This window comes from Magnolia sinica, chromosome 5 (assembly GCF_029962835.1).
Source record: "Magnolia sinica isolate HGM2019 chromosome 5, MsV1, whole genome shotgun sequence".
Lineage (NCBI taxonomy): Eukaryota > Viridiplantae > Streptophyta > Magnoliopsida > Magnoliales > Magnoliaceae > Magnolia > Magnolia sinica.
In genome coordinates, this window is record NC_080577.1 from 17,795,616 (window position 1) to 17,811,902 (window position 16,287).

The following is a 16,287-nucleotide window of genomic DNA, read 5'->3' on the forward strand; positions in this document are numbered from 1 at the left end:
GATTGGTAGCGAAGGGTTTCACCCAGCAATATGGGGAGGACTAACATGAGATGTTTGATCCAGTTGCAAGATTAAATCTGTGCGACTAATCCTATCTATTGTGGCTCATCATCACTGATCATTACATGAGTTTGATGTCAAGAACACCTTTTATCATGGCGACCTATATACAAAGAAATTCAGATGCACCTAGTTTCAATCCCTTGACTCGAAGGGAAAAGTCTGCATGCTTTAGAAGGCCTTGTATGGGCTCAAGCAATCACCTTGAGCATGGTTTAAACGCTTTAGCCGTCTCCCAAATTGAATTTATGCTTAGTGCTTCTGTTCTCTCCCTATTTGTCAAAAAGCACGTGTTTCGGATTACGTTTTTGGTTATTTATATTGATGACATCATTATCACAGGCGACAATGAAGATGATATACAGGGTGTGAAAGAGTTCCCTGTGGAAAATTTCAAAATCAAGGATCTTGTGTTGCTACACTACTTGTATTAAATTTGCTTGTTCCAAGAATGGAATCTTCGTCTCCCAGCGCAGGTATACAATTGATCTTCTTCGCAACATTGGCATATCGGGTTCCCGACCAACCGAAACTCCTATTGAAGTGAATCATCATCTTCACTATAAGGAGACTACTCTTCTCTCAGTTCCGGGAAGATAAAGGCATTTGGTAGGAAAATTGATCTCTCCATGACAAGGCTAGACATTGCCTATACTGTCAGCCTTGTGAGTTAGTTTATGCAATCCTTGCCTTGGTGGTAGACTCCCAGGAGTTTCTACACGATGTCTGGGGTTCAAGTATCCATAGGTGGTGAAATCCCACTACGGCGTGAGTGCAGGGGAGTGTGTGCGTGGGTGGGTGTGAGAAAAAAAGTTTATGCAATCCTCATGTCATCATCATCTTGAAGCAGTATATCGCATTCTCCGTTATCTGAAGTCATCTCTTGGTGAGGGAATTCTAGTTTTTGATCATGGGCATGAGCATCTAATATAAGTGCCTATTACAATGTGGATTGGGCTAGTTCGTCCAACAATCATTGGTCCACAACTGGTTACTGTGCATTTGTTAGTGGCAACCTCAGCTCTTGGAAGAGCAAAAAGCATACTCCCATTGCTAGTTCCACTGATGCAGAGTATCGCTCTATGAGACACGCCACATGTGAGGTTCTTTGGCTACGGGCACTTCTTTCTGACCTCGGTGTTGATACCTCTACTCCAATCTCTCTTTTATGATAATCAGGTCGACTGAGCATATTAAGGTAGACTCTCACTTTATTTGAGAAAACTTATGGCAAGCCTCGTTTCTCCTTCCCATGTTTGCTCGAAATATCAGTTGACAGATATTCTCACTAAGGCTGTTGTCTGTTCATTGTGTTCAAGCAGGCCATGTGTGATATTTATGCTCCATTTTAAAGGGGAGTGTTACAGTATAGATTGTAACTGGCCCTTGGGCCTTGACCCATTCTCTTTGTAGGGATTAGACCCATCTTCATCTTATTTGTCTATAAATACCCCCCCCCCCCCCAAAAAATAAAAATAAATAAATAATAATAAATAAAATAAAATCTTAATGCATATGGTGCCTTGTCCGTAAACAGAAACGCAAGAGTTAAAATGGCAGTTATCTCCATGTTTTTCAACAGACAAGATGCTTGAATTCAAACCAATTTAATCCTATGGACTGTAATTTTCATTTCTTTTTTTCTTCTTTTTCAGATATCAGTGGTTGAATTTTAAAAGTTACCCTGTAAATTATCTTCTTGACCTCGTCCATGACTCAGCAGGAAAGCCATCCAAACCTATCTAGTTTGTTTTCTAGATAAGTCAGCAGCCTTTTCTGAATATACACACCCTTAGAGGTTCTCTCCACCAATCAGCTCAGTGAAAGTCACCCATATTGACCATTTCAAAGCGAAATATCCGCAATCCAAAGCAAGATCTTATTTCAGCAAATGGCAAATACCAAAGCAGTCAAGCACATGTTCCTTTCCATTGAATGTCGACTGTTGCTGTATTTTTTCTTTCGACCATCTATTTCTACAAGCAACCATACTGGAAGGTTCATATCTTTCATTTTGGGTTACTTCTGGGGCTCCAACCACCATGGGGCTCATCAGATAACTGATCATGAAACCACTCCACATTGATGGAACCCTGCATGTCAGCTGGCTATGCATTTTGACCCTGTGATTTTTTACTGGATAGAATCCTGCATGGCCTGCTCTCCATGACAGAAATGGAAAGCAGCCTCCCCACTCACATGCCAATGTAGCGAATTTGTGGGGGGAAATACTTATCAACTGTAACATGAAGTTATTTTGTTCAATTTCTTGATGAAGTATGAGAGTCACATCAGCAATGCAAATGCTATTTACTTGAAAACCCAGCATTTCCCACTCAAAGTGAGTCAAGCAAAATTTTCTTTCTTGGCAGGCTTATATCAATAAGCACCCCAGAATTCTTGTTACATGGCATGTCCATAGCCATTTTTCAAAGGCTTCATTCAACACAAGCCAGCTAGCAGTAAACTCTAATTGATTCAAGCACATCTTTCTTTACTTTGTATTGACCATTGCTGTACTTCTTTTTTCTCCCAAGTGTCCTTCTCTAGATCACTACAGGATGATTGGGGTCTTCCATTCTGGGAGATTTCTTGGGCATCCTATCCATGCTGAAGCTCATCATATAAACAGTTTGAACCACCATAACATGGGCCCCACCCACTTGTACAGAATCCTGTGCTTCAGAAAGCTATACATTTCAATCCTATAATTCCTCTAGTGAAGATAGCTGAAAAATGCAATATGAGACTTGCAGGAGTGATGTGGAGAAGGCACCTCCAGGTGCAGGTGCTGTTGAAGTGATAAAGTCGCTTGATATACATTGATACACCACACTCTGACAGCTTAAGCTTTTGGAGTGAATGGTTGTTTGACATGGTATCAAAGCGGAAGGTCCTATGTTCGAATCTCGAGAGCAGCAAATATGCCTCGCTAATATATTATTCTCCCACGGGGGGTCAGGAAAATCAGGTCCGGCCCAAGGACGGGGAAATTAAGCCCGGCCTATTTATGGTGTGAGTGTCCCTCCACCATGTTCTTGTGCGGAGTTCCCACCTCGCACGCGCAGGGGGCTGTTGAAGTGATAAAGTCCCTTGATATACATTGATACACCACACTCTGACAGCTTAAGCTTTTGGAGTGAATGGTTGTTTGACACGTGCCAGCTTGAGGGAGATACCTCTTCAAAATGTAACAGACCGTAACCATAGCGAATCTTGACCAAAACAGTGGCAATATCAGCAATGTGAACATTAACAGCTTTACCAAATAGGCACAAGTTAGCAGCATCACTCACTCAAGATGAGTTGTTGACATGTTTCTTTCTTTGCATCTTTTGGATTTAAGCATCAGAGGTTCTAATCAAACCATGTCTCCATAACCCATTTATCAAGTCTGGGTAAATTTCAGCCAAGACAAACAATGATGGGCTCCACCCCCTCCAACTCCCTCACTCTCCTCCTCTCCCTTGCCTCCCTCCCCCTCTTTCTGGCCACTTCTCTAGCCGCCGCCACTCCCTTGCCAGGGAAAGCCCTCCCAACAAAATCCAGGTTTCTCCCAATCAATGTAACCTCTGGTTCTGCCATGTTCTTTGCCTTCTATGAATCCCCAAAACCCCATTCTCCTCCCTCCCAAACACCTCTCCTCATCTGGCACCAAAGTGGACCTGGCTGCTCTTCCATGATAGGTAACTACTTCGAGCTTGGCCCCTGGCTTGTAAGCTCTGACGACAATAACAGCAAAAACCCCATTATCAAATCCAATCCTGGCTCTTGGAACCATCAGTTTGGCCTAGTTTTCATAGACAACCCGATTGGGTCTGGCTTTAGTATTGCTGCCACGCAACAAGAAATCCCAAAAGATCAGAAATCAGTTGCCCAGCACCTTTTCATAGCTCTTCAGACTTTTCTTTCTTTAGAACCATCTTGCATATCTAGTCCGCTCTATATCATTGGGGAAAGCTATGGTGAGAAGTATGCTACAGATACTAGATACTATATCTTGCAACAGAACTCAAGGCTACCTGAATCACAGCAGATGAATTTACAGGGTGTTGGGATTGGGAACTCACTGACAGAACCTGCCCCCAGGTTGCAAACCATGCGGCAACTGCTAACTTCTCTGGCCTGATCACAGCAGATGAATTTACAGGGTGTTGGGATTGGGAACTCACTGATGGAACCTGCCACCTAGGTTGCAACCCATGCAGTGACTGCTAACTTCTCTGGCCTGATCAATGTGAAGTAAAGGGACCAACTTGAGGAAATTCAGGATGAGACAGTGAGATTGACCCGGGAAGGTAGATGGAGAGAAGTGAAAATTTCACGGGATCAGGTGTTTGATTGGTTGCAGAATGCAACAGGGTTGGCTATGCTTTATGATCCGAGGAGGAAGAGGCCTTATGAAACCGACAGGCTTGAAGCTTTTCCACAGAAGGAAGAGGTGAAGGTGGCATTGGGTGTGGAGAAAGGGATGATTTGGGAGTTATGCAGTGGTGTTGTGGGGGATGTTTTGATTGAAGATGTAATGAAGAGTGTGAAGTTTATGGTGGAGTTTCTGAAGAAGATTCGGGTGTTCTTGTACCATGGGCAACTTGATTTGACAGAAGGGGTGGTTTCGAATGAGGCATGGATGAAGGACAGGGAGTGGGAGGGATTGCAGAGGTTTTTAAAGGCAGATAGGAAGGTGTGGGAGGTGAATGGAGAGGTGAATGGGTATGTGCAGAGATTGGGAAGCTTGACCCATGTTGTTGTTTTAGGGGCCAACCACTTTGTGCCTGCTGATCAGGGATTGAGTTCTCAGGCAATGATCGAAGATTGGATTCTGGAGAAGGGTCTGTTTGCTAATAGGAAAAGGTAGATTGAGTTTCAGGCTCTCTCTTTGAGTAGTTGTCTTAATAAAACATGGATTGGTGTGAGCCATCAAAATGTTGAATTAGATAGAAAATTCTGTGGTTGAGCTATAATCTTCAACAGTCTACTCTGCAGATGACTGCACATCTAGCTGAACTGTCTGAAACATGGGCAAACAAATTTGAAATCACAAAGAAGATAAAGAAAATTAACTTTATTGTTCAAGAAAATGCTAAAGCACCTTCCAATACCATTCTCTGCCAGTCCAAGAAAACTAATAGGCATGCTCGTGTCATTTCAATGTTTAACAGCATTTCCTTAGAGAAACGATCAGCTACAGCTGGCTGCATACTAACTTAGCATGCAGCCCCACCTTTCCTGTCAACGTGCCACTTGTGTAGGACATTCAAGGCATGCAAATGGTGGGCCCACCATGAAGATCACCTGATACAAGGATTAGGCTGGTCCTCTCATCAAGCAGGCCATGTAGTCGCAATGAATGGACAGCCTAAGGGGTAAATCAGGGTACAGGTCCATCCCACCTAATGACCAGATCACCCTGATTTCAAGACAGGTGATCTCGATGGTGGGATCCACCTCTTGCATGTGGCATATATCCTTTACAAGGGAATTGTTTATTCCATATTTTGGATTACATGGGACTTGTTTATTGCATATTTTAGATCTCAGCTCCATGGAATAATATGCTACTACTGAAATATGGAAGAATTGAAATGTTAAATCAAAACACTATGGATGGCATGAACTGCCAAAACAAGAATTCCTGGAAGGCAAACATCCAAAGCCTCTTACTGACTACATCAAACAATTTCCATTAAAATGAAACATGGCGGTCCATTGAAATATAGAAAAAGAAGCATGTTTGATGAAATGGTTGTTGCTATCTGCTCCAATAACAAACAATTGGCATCATAAGTTAGCATGCACTGGGTTGTACGTGATCAGTTCTCACATAATGCTGTTATGGATGCACTGTTGAATTGCATGGCAATAATTGGTACATAGAGAGGAAATGACCAAACAGCAACGAAATTTGCAAGTACTCAAACGAGGAAGCAGCCCCCAAATTGCAGCTTCATTCCTTACCTAACCAGTTTGAAAGTTAACATGGCTGCGAATTGGATGCATTGTTGAGCTTGAAAGTAACTCGTGAATGCCAAGAAAGGTAACTGAAACTTGGTTATTTCCTTATTATTGAACTGATTATTGCAATTTCTTTCAAATAGGGAATCCAAATGGTGGATTTTATTTATTTTTTTAATTTATAAATACATTTCATCATTTTCCACTCTACAAAATTTGAAAGCTAGGAAAGAAGAATTCACAGGTCCTTTCTTAGTTAAAATTTTGAAAGGTAGTCCTATAAGCTTTTTTTTTACAAAACCCCAATTTCACGCCATTAGTCGTGAAAACTTTGATTCTTCAACTCATTAAATGAGCACAAATATTGGGTAGATTACATATTTTTATCTTCTCATAAATAATGTTGATTCATTGAAAGAAAATCTGGAAGTAGCTCTATAATCTTCTTGGGCTCGCCCCCATGGCTTGGAAACAAAACCATCCTTGTCTGACTCGGTTGTTTTCCTGGGCTGGCTGCCTTTTCTGATTGGCAACATCCTTCGGGCTCTCTCCACCAGTCTCCAAAGAAAATTCAACTTCCCCTATGACGTCCCACTTAACAGTAACCAAATTGACCTTTCTTCCATTTACAGTCCTTATAACTGCATGTTAGATATCAACAATCCAAAGCAACGTCATTCCGATCATCTTTAGGCAGTCAAGGCAATAAAAAGCCACTTCTCTAGACAGGCACTTTTCTCTATCCATCTTCCCAATAATATCGTCCAACCTCCTATTGGATAGTCAACAATCCCCACAAGAAAAAGGCTAGTTTCAGTTTCCGATTTGGTAAACACACATATTCAACATCTTCTTCCTTGCAATTTTCAGTTCCTATGCTGCCTTAATATCAGTAATCTAAAGGAACATATACTGATCCAGTCGATCTCCTTTGATGGAACCATATCAAGCTGGACCTTAGTCTTTGGAGGCTGTCAATGGGTCAGGCTCAGGCCACGCAAATTCAAAATTTTGAATAGGCCAGGCTTGTCAGGCCCAGCCCGAACAGTTCAAAATCCAGGCCAAGCCAACCCTAGGCCCAGCCCATTGAGAGCCCTATTAGTCTCGCTTCTTCCTTGAATGACGATTCCATTTGACCTCTCTCAGACACACCCCTAATCTCCATAAGAACATGAAACTTCCAACATGAGATCCAAGGGTTAGCTGATTTAGACAGACACAGCAGACTCTTTGACCAGGCCTTCTCATTCATTGTCTTCTTCTTTCTTACCAGTAATCCCCACATGAACACAAACCATCGTTAAAATGGTGAAACCGGTTGGAGTCCCTTAAGATTATTGACCTCCTCACTACCTTTGATATGTGTTTGATAGCATTGTGGCAGTCTTCACATACTCGGAGGTTCTTGATCACCCGAATGGGTCTACCAGGAGGCACATTCAAAATCCCAAATGCAACAGCTAGTTTTTCACTGTGATACTTAAGCATATGCTCTTTTTCCTCCTCTTCCACATCATGCAACACCAATTTTGTTGCAGACACATAGCCTGCTTCTTTAATTTGCAGATCCAACTCCTCCAGGAAAGCATAGATCTTCTCCTTGTCAGAGTGCACAGAATCACCGACTGAGAACGTATGGACTCTATTCTTCACCTCAATCCAACTGAAACCAGGCACCTTCTTCACACCTCTGTCTCTCATAATCACTCTCATCTTACTTACATCACTCCATCTACCTGCCGCTGCATACAAATTTGAGAGGAGAACATACATTCCCGAATTTGCAGGCTCCATCTCAAAAATCCTTTCAGCTGCCTTCTCTCCTAAGTTTGTATTGCCGTGAATTCTACTTGCACCAAGCAAAGCTCCCCACATTGTCCCATCTGGTTCAAATGGCATACTTGTCATGAGTGCCTGAGCATCTTCCATGCGCCCTGCTCGGCCAAGAAGATCGATCATGCAAGTGTAGTGCTGTGCCTTCGCTGCTATACCATAATCTTGATTCATAGAGTAGAAGTAATGCATGCCTTTGTCAACTAAGCCAGCATGGCTGCATGCCGATAAAACTCCAACCTGAAGACACACGAAACAAAACAAATGGGTTGTGTAAGACTGCAAGGGATTGATTAAATTGTAAATAGTGAAAGAAGTCACAATGTAATTCTGTCTGATTATTTCATTCATGGCAGTTAAATCTACAAAAGAATTCAAGGAACATATTTAAAAACATTTACATATTCTCTTCAAGCATAGATCCTTGCTTCACTGAACTGCAAGCATGTATACAAAAGAGTGCATAGGAAAGTTTAAATGCTAGGTACATCCGTACATGAGGAAGCAAAGAGATGAAATCTTATCTTTACAGACACAACTGGTATTAGCAAAATCCATAAAAGTCTTTGAATCTTCCAACCATATAAATCTTTGAATCTTCCTTGGACAAAATACTCATAAGAGCAGGAGAGTTTTCACTTAAGAACAAAATGCAAACACTCATAAATTGTTACATTAAATCCATTCTGAGGGCATATGAGGTAGTTTTTGGACCGTGGGTAATTTAAAAGAAGATTGCAGTTGCTGAAGTAGTTGTGAACAACATGGTAGTTAAAATTATGGTGCAAGTTATGGGCCACAGAATCTTTACCTGTGTATCTCAGTTTACTGGTAAGGGCAAACTCTAATGCTTCATCTACTTAGGCTTGGGTTTTAGGACGGTTTCAAAATAAACAACATGGAAAGAAAGTACCTTGATCAAGTCTTCACTTGCAAACCTGACAGATTAAAGTGGCTGATGGAGGAAGATTTTGTTTCTAGGAAGATATTTGGATAGGAGATCTTCCCTTGACACAATGACAGATGAGGTTGTATGCATTAATCTCAGGGAAAGGTACTTCAGTAAAGTACAGAATGAGGTAGTAGGGGGTAAGGTCTTGTGGAGATTGGATTCAGAAGGTACCTACGGAACTTCAAATTTCTGATATTTGAAGAACTCTGCAACCGCTAGAGTATAAAGCCAAGTGAAGTTATTTGGATAGGAACAATGGTTTCTCACAAGCATCTTTTGTCAAATGTGAACAATGGTTAAGACCAAATATATAATTAAAAAAAGAAGAAGAAGAAGCAAAGTTATGATACATCATGTCTCATAATTTATAAGCATAATTACCATGGTGACATCATCGGGTTTGACATCCGTCATCCTCATCGATTCAAAGACTTCCACTGCCTCCTTGCCAAATCCATGTCTTGCATAACCTTGGATCATTGTGTTCCACGTGACCACATCCTTCTCCGGCATTCCCACAAATGCATCGTATGCTTCATCTATGCTCCCACACTTACAATACATTACAAGAAGTGCATTCCCCACAAAGCAACCTGTCTCATATCCTGCCTTGACAAGACGGCCATGCACTTGCTTCCCACACTCTAAAGCCGCAATATCTGCACATGTACTCAAAGCACTGGTGAACGTCGACCTTGTAATCCTCTCACCGTCTCTTTTCATTTGTATAAAAAGGCACAATGCTTCTTCACTAAAACCACCCTGAGCATACCCAGAAATCATTGCCGCCCAAGAGATTGAGTCACGTTGTGGCATCTCATCGAATAGCTGACGAGCAAGATCAACCTCCCCGTTTTGGGAATAACCTGTAATCATTGAATTCCAAGAACTAATATCTCGACATGGCATTGCCTCAAACAACTCCTTAGCTGCATCCATCATTTTACATTGCAAATACCCAGCAATCATCGCATTCCAAGAAACAGAGTTCTTCTCGGGCATTTCATCAAACACTCTTCTCGCTTCTGCCAACATCCCATTCTGCACGTATCCAGACACCATGGCAGTCCAAGTGAAGACATCCCGCTTTGGTGATTCTTCAAACAATTTCTGTGCCTCTGTCAAATCTCCATCCTGTGTGTAACCTGTGATCATTGTATTCCAAGAAACCAAGTCCTTCTCTGGCATCCTATCAAACAACGCCCGAGCATCGGCCAATCTCTTTCTACGCACATAACCCGACATCATGGCATTCCACGAAACTGTATCCCAATCCAACTTCGACTCAAAAAGCCTGCAAGCATCTTGAATCCGCCCATTCTGTATATACCCAACAAGGATCACATTCCACGAGATTGAATTCTTAACCGGCATCCTATCAAAAATCTCCCTCGCTTCATCCACATACCCATTCTGGGTATAACCCGAAATCATTGTATTCCACGACACAACATCTCGTTCAGGCATTTCATCGAAAATCAGGCGGGCAGCATACAAATTACGTTTACGGATGTACCCGTTAATCATAACATTCCAAGAAACCAAATCCCTCTCAGGCATTTCAGCAAAGAATCGGTGGGCAAGGTCGAATCGGCCATTCATCAAGTACCCAGATATCATAGCATTCCAAGATACGGTAGTTCGCTTGGTCATTGCGCCGAAGAGTTCAAGGGCGGACTCGCACCGGCCATTCCTCATGTGGTCGCTTATGGCCATGTTGCATTTAACGATCTCAGATTCTGCAGACGAAGATGGGTACTTCTTCTTGTTGGGTTTTTTAGAAGGCCTAACGGCTAGTTTTTTGGATAGATTTGAATTTCGGTCGAGTTTCTTTTGGAGTTTGTCGACTGCTTCTACTCGCAGAAGGCGGGAGGCGTTGTGTATCGTCCGGTACGTATAACCCGAGACGTGCCGGTATCGTCCATGAACGATACGGATGTATCGGCCCGAAACAGCCCCATACATGCCGACACAGGACGAGACGATCCCGTAACCATACGATACGGCAAAACCGATTTTTAAACCGGTTGTAACGGTTGGTTTTGCTTGTCATACGTTGTGGCAGTTTTTATAGCTGTTGCGTAATGATGTGCTGCGAGGGAGCGGCGTTTTCGTGGTGCTAGATTGTGTAACATATACGTGGCAGATCCATGTTGTGATCTGAATCAGGCATCCTGCAGGATCCACCGTTGATTGGCCAGGACAGAGAATTTCTTTGATTGGGCTATCTTAACCGTCAAATAAATGGCTTTCCTCATTCAATGGGATCTGTTGTTGATTTCTGTTTTCTTAGTTTTCATTTGTATGCTACCAACTAAAGGGCTAATATCATCCAAAAAATGAGATTTTTTTACTGCGGTCCACTCAATATTTGGATTAATAAATGAACGGCTTGGATCTAGTCCATGGATGTCACATTGGTAGAAATGACACATTCAAAAGAAAGTACGTATGACGTTAGGTTGATTGAGTACGAGAAACGATCTGGTACCTCTCCTTGCACGTAGTTACAATTGGACATGTGGAAAATCCACATCATCAATCTGGACCATCCATTTGGCCCGGCTAACTCTTTGTCTGCGGCATTGAAAAGTAATACTGCTTGAAGGATCCAAACCGTCCATTCAGAGCCATGTGAAGATGGACGGAAACATTATTCCCAGATGACAGGTCCAGTAACAGATATTTAGGACCGTCTAATTGCCATGATTTTTTCGGAGTGGCCAGAAAATAGTGTACTTAACGAAATGGATAGTCCAGATAAGTGATGTAGATGCCAACAAGTCAAAATACAGCTAGGTGCATGAGAAGGTTTCCATGCACTCTTTTTCTTGGTATCAAACTAAGCTAGGGATGGCATATATATCAATTTGATTACATGCGCTGTGATTTTGGGCCATGTACAGCCACCTATGGCCCATCAATTCAATGGTCTTGATCATGACTCAAGGAGACTGAGTGACGGAGAAACTGTATCATTTTCCTATGGCAAAAGCACTAAAACACCCTAGACACGCCCGACACTCACACGACAACGAGTGCTCGAACCCATAAGACCGTCTAAACTTAGATCTGGACAAGGCGACTGTCTAAACTTAGATCTGAACTGTTCATTTATTCTATCAATCGGTTGGAAGGTTCAGGTGATCTCAGCCATCCACTCAATGTCATGAAAAAATCGACGGTCAAATCAAGCAGATGAAAATGGGTTCAATGATCATATTGAAGTGCCTCACCCAATCTCATTGCATCAAATGTGACAACTAGCAAGTGTCACGTGGCAGCACCACTGTATAGAAAATTAAGATGGGATCCTTGTAGCAGATAAAATTAGTATAAGGAAGGCGGCTACCACAAAACGTGTTACACGTTCAAGTAAAGGTTGTCACCATACACATGACAAAATAAAAGTGGACATGGGCTATATAATGCCTCAAAGAGAAGGTTCACAACTGTTTTTTTAGCCGATGGTGATTCTTTTCACGACACATAGCAAAAGTTTAGTGGCCACACATATATGGAGCTATTTGACACAGGGATGAACATGATGAGGATAACTACTGAGAATCCACGAAGCTTCTCTGGACTCCTCACAAAGACTTTTCGAATCCACAAGGAAAGAAAGCAGAAAATAGAAATAAATTTTTAATAAATTCGAAATTGATTAATTCCTTCCTAAAAACGTGTTCACAACCCTTTAAATAGGGGTACCAAGCAATGAGAAAGAAATCAGAATCAAACTACAACTCAAACTCCTAGAATCCGCGACTTACTATAAATAGTAAACTTACTATTTATAGACCGTCGTGATGTCTACTAGTGCACAAGGTTTTCGGCCAAAAATAGTTAGTGTCCTATTTGGCTTCACCAAACCGTTCTCCTAATTATTCTAACCTCTTTTCATGTTGGGCGCAACTCCTAAAGCCCGACGGATGAAGAGTTATAATCAAACTAAAACTTACTATTTATAGTAAAAATGAAATTAAAACAGGAAAACGACTGTCGATCCAGGGGTTTTTCGCAATTCCGGGCTGTGCAATCCGGCATAGCAGGATTCGTTGGCTAAAGTAGCTCGTTTTACCCCAAAATCATATATTTTACGTCAACTAACTCATTCCGGATTGCGAGATATGCCAGATCTAAGGTCCGACGGTCCGAATCACTTCTGTCGTCGACCGGGCCTTTTGCTGATCCATCTTGGCCATGAAACTGTCCGCGACCTGCTCTACATCACTATTGGTGAAATACTCTAAAATACACAGTTAGCTAAAAGCGATGATCAACAAAAATATATGGCAAAGCATGATTGGTCACGAACGTCCGTAAGCAAATTGATAATGCATGCGAATATCATGAAAGCAATAAAAATATAATCAGTTGTGCTTGCTAGATGATTGGCCGATTAGAGAGATTTTGAGGACCTATCTTGAGTTAGAAGTATAATTGGTCACGTTAATTTGCTAATTAGTCAATTAATTCAAAAAAAAATAAAAAAAATTATAGAAGTCTATTTCAATATGAGTTTTTGACAAATTGCCTTACACCTCTATAAATTCAATAAAGAGTGAATACACCAAGGCTCACAACACTCAAATACAAAAAATACTACTTTTTTTGGACAACATTGCTTATCTTTTGTCTGTCATTAACAATTATCATTATTATTATTTAATCTAACTCTTTTACTGTTGGCTAGCATCATGATGTAAACCATGCACCTAAATCAATTAGATTAAAATTAGCAAGTTTACCACTCTATGCCCACAATTATATCATAAGACTTGAGAAACTCCGTAGGTCTCAAACGGATGGCCATCAAGGCCATCTTGCCATGCACATAGAGAATTCACTCGACCATCTTACCATGAAGTTTGAAAGAAGTAACCAACGTGCTATCATATAACTACGGCTGTCTCACCATTGACTTCAATTGAGTGATGAATAGGTAGTCGTTTCACAATAGCCTTGCCCATGGAGTGAGGTTTCAAGCAACGGACACAAAGTGGGGACTCGAAACAATGAACAAGTTGTCACTCCATTGACCTTCCCACCACGAAGTATGTGACTGAGTAATAAACGATTGATTGTTTAACCATGGCTAACTCATCATGAAGCTTAGCCCTGCTAGGTAACAAACGAGTTATCGTTTTTAACAACCATCTTGCCATGAATCCTGGCCATATAATCAATGGATTGTTGAAGATATGTCCACCATCACCTATATTGCCACAGAACTTGGACCTCATAATGCATGGGTGGTCATCTCCAATATTGACCACCATGCCATAAAACTAGCCAAGAAACAAACAAACGACTACTCTACTAAAGAACCATGAGTATCTCACACAACAAATTAGCCTAACCAAGTGATGAATGGACTATCGTTCTTACCAACTGTCTTGCCACGAAGTAGCTAAGTAGGCATCCAAACTGGCGATTCAACCTTCGTGCCCAATAACCTATTGCCTAAGCCTGCTAATCTATCAAATGATGAATGAATTGTCATTAGTTATTCATTTTATTATCTTTTTCTTTTTCTTTTCAATTAATCATAGCTACTTTAGATATATTAATTTTATCGACTTCAGTATAGTTTATTTCTTTTAAGTTATATTGTCTTATTGTTAAATGGCAGAAGCGGTCTGCACTTAATAGTAATTCCTTTTTTCAGATATTAAAAAAACCTTTAGAAGGACGAACCTTCCTCTTCACCAATTGCCTAATTCTTTGTAATGAGTAGTTTGATAGATGGCAGATTTTCGTCTATCTTAATTGATCTATTCCGACGTCTAGAGTTACAAGGCATTTGAGGCTATTGATCAAGCCGTTTGGAGTGCACACATGTCATACGAACAACTGAATTTATGCCAAATACCAATTTTCAAGTCTGGTTCCAGTCGTACATATGAATCGAAGCTAACACCCTCAACAATCAAAGGAGCACTGTCATCTGGTCTGCGCATGGTTTTAAGACTCGAGTCGACTCGGCTTCAGTACTACCTTATTCGTTTTGATACGACAAGTCTACTGTAGAAAACCCCAAAACTTGGGCGAGTCGGGCTGAAACATCCCTAACTCGGGCAAGCAGTCAGGACTCGAGAACAAACGAATCAATCTGAGTGGCCAAGTCTTAAAACCGTGGATCCGCGTGATTTTTGGATAGTCCCCTGCCACCTGCTGATAGTGGGATGGAATGAATGGATTGCACAGATCAATGTTTTCAACGTCCTACTGGTCCAAAACAACTAGTTGTATTGGAACTCTATAAAAAATACAGCCTTGATTAGTGCATTTTTCTGGTGGATCTGAACCGTCTGATTAGTGGGGCACCTCTTGGATGAGCAGTAACGCAAATAACGTTTGAAATGGAAGGTCATGACTATCTGATCCGTCGCCCATGTTTGTAAGGTCAACAAAAGTATGGAGCAATATAATATTGGTCCATAAAAAAAGGTCCATATCTTGAATGGTTAGAAACATCCGATCCCACCAGCAATTTCTTTCTTCTATTATACAATCAACACATCCAAAACGCGGGGTATCATCTGGTCGGTCCAGATTAACCAATACATCCACCAATCTTGTGATCGATAGGGTGACTCTTCAACCATAGACATGCCATAGTTGAACAGCAATCCAGACCGTCAAAATCATTGAGAAAATAAAATTAACAATCTGATTTTATTTTTTTTTCGTTTCAAATTCGGACCACCCACTGTTTTACTTTTAACCATCCATTTAAAAGACACTAATCCAATGGTTAGGATTTCTTGATCAGCTCTATTTTAAAAATATGCTCCATCCACGGTGGGACCCACAATTTGCATGGTCTGAATAACTGTACATCAGGATGAGTCACCACCATTTTTTGAATGGTTCAAAATTGAAATTAGGAATCTATAGCCCACGAAATATGCCTTTGACTGACTTATATCAGTCAGATGCAATAAGAAGAAATATCATCCCATATGCGGGAATACAAGCTAACCAACCTCCTTTGGAATGTTTCTCTACCAACCCAAACAGCTACACACCAAAAACAATAATCTAAAAATAATAATCTAATCTCATACAAAACAAATACATGCATTATGCTAGTCTGCACCTATATATGTGTGTGATGAATGTGTGCATGGCATCTGTGAGCACTGAGTAATAAGCTAGTAGTAACAAACATATCTACAAAGAGATGATGAAGATGGAGGTGGGCCACAACAAGAGTCATGGGTTTTTGATGATGGTTCTCATTTTTGCATGGATGGGAGTCATGGGTCAAGCCAGGGTTGCACCTTCGTCGACCACGAAGAGCTTCAATTTCATTGTAAGCATAAGTGTTAAGGGTTTCAGACTCAGTGACTCGAGACGGGAGACTTGGATCAGCTCATCCGGTCTCCAATCAAGATCATTGGTCTGAAAAACTTTCTGATGGTCCAAATTCGACACTCATGTGTGGATGACTCTCTCTCTCTCTTTCTTTTTTTTAAACG

The 16,287-nt window shown here is 41.2% G+C and overlaps 2 protein-coding genes across 2 annotated transcripts; one reads left to right on the forward strand and one right to left on the reverse strand.

Annotated features, from left to right (window-relative positions):
* Nucleotides 1–3,481: 3,481 nt before the first annotated feature.
* On the forward strand, nt 3,482–4,918 carry LOC131246963 (serine carboxypeptidase-like 50). The gene is made up of 2 exons (XM_058247419.1): nt 3,482–4,149; nt 4,309–4,918. Exons 1-2 carry the CDS (start codon nt 3,482–3,484, stop codon nt 4,916–4,918), a joined length of 1,278 nt encoding a protein of 425 aa, XP_058103402.1.
* A 1,334-nt stretch (nt 4,919–6,252) lies between these two features.
* On the reverse strand, nt 6,253–10,905 carry LOC131245611 (pentatricopeptide repeat-containing protein At4g02750). The gene is made up of 2 exons (XM_058245184.1): nt 9,182–10,905; nt 6,253–8,088 (listed from the first exon to the last, which is right to left on the reverse strand). The coding sequence occupies exons 1-2, from the start codon at nt 10,763–10,765 to the stop codon at nt 7,282–7,284; spliced, it is 2,391 nt and encodes a 796-aa protein (XP_058101167.1). The 5' UTR covers nt 10,766–10,905; the 3' UTR covers nt 6,253–7,281.
* Nucleotides 10,906–16,287: the final 5,382 nt, after the last annotated feature.

Coding starts and splice junctions, on each gene's coding strand:
- LOC131246963 (XM_058247419.1), top strand. CDS start 3,482: ATGATGGGCTCCACCCCCTCCAACTCCCTCACTCTCCTCCTCTCCCTT. Junction 4,150..4,308: donor CTGACAGAACCTGCCCCCAG/GTTGCAAACCAT, acceptor TGTGAAGTAAAG/GGACCAACTTGAGGAAATTC.
- LOC131245611 (XM_058245184.1), bottom strand. CDS start 10,765: ATGTATGGGGCTGTTTCGGGCCGATACATCCGTATCGTTCATGGACGA. Junction 8,089..9,181: donor AACCCGATGATGTCACCATG/GTAATTATGCTT, acceptor GTGTGTCTTCAG/GTTGGAGTTTTATCGGCATG.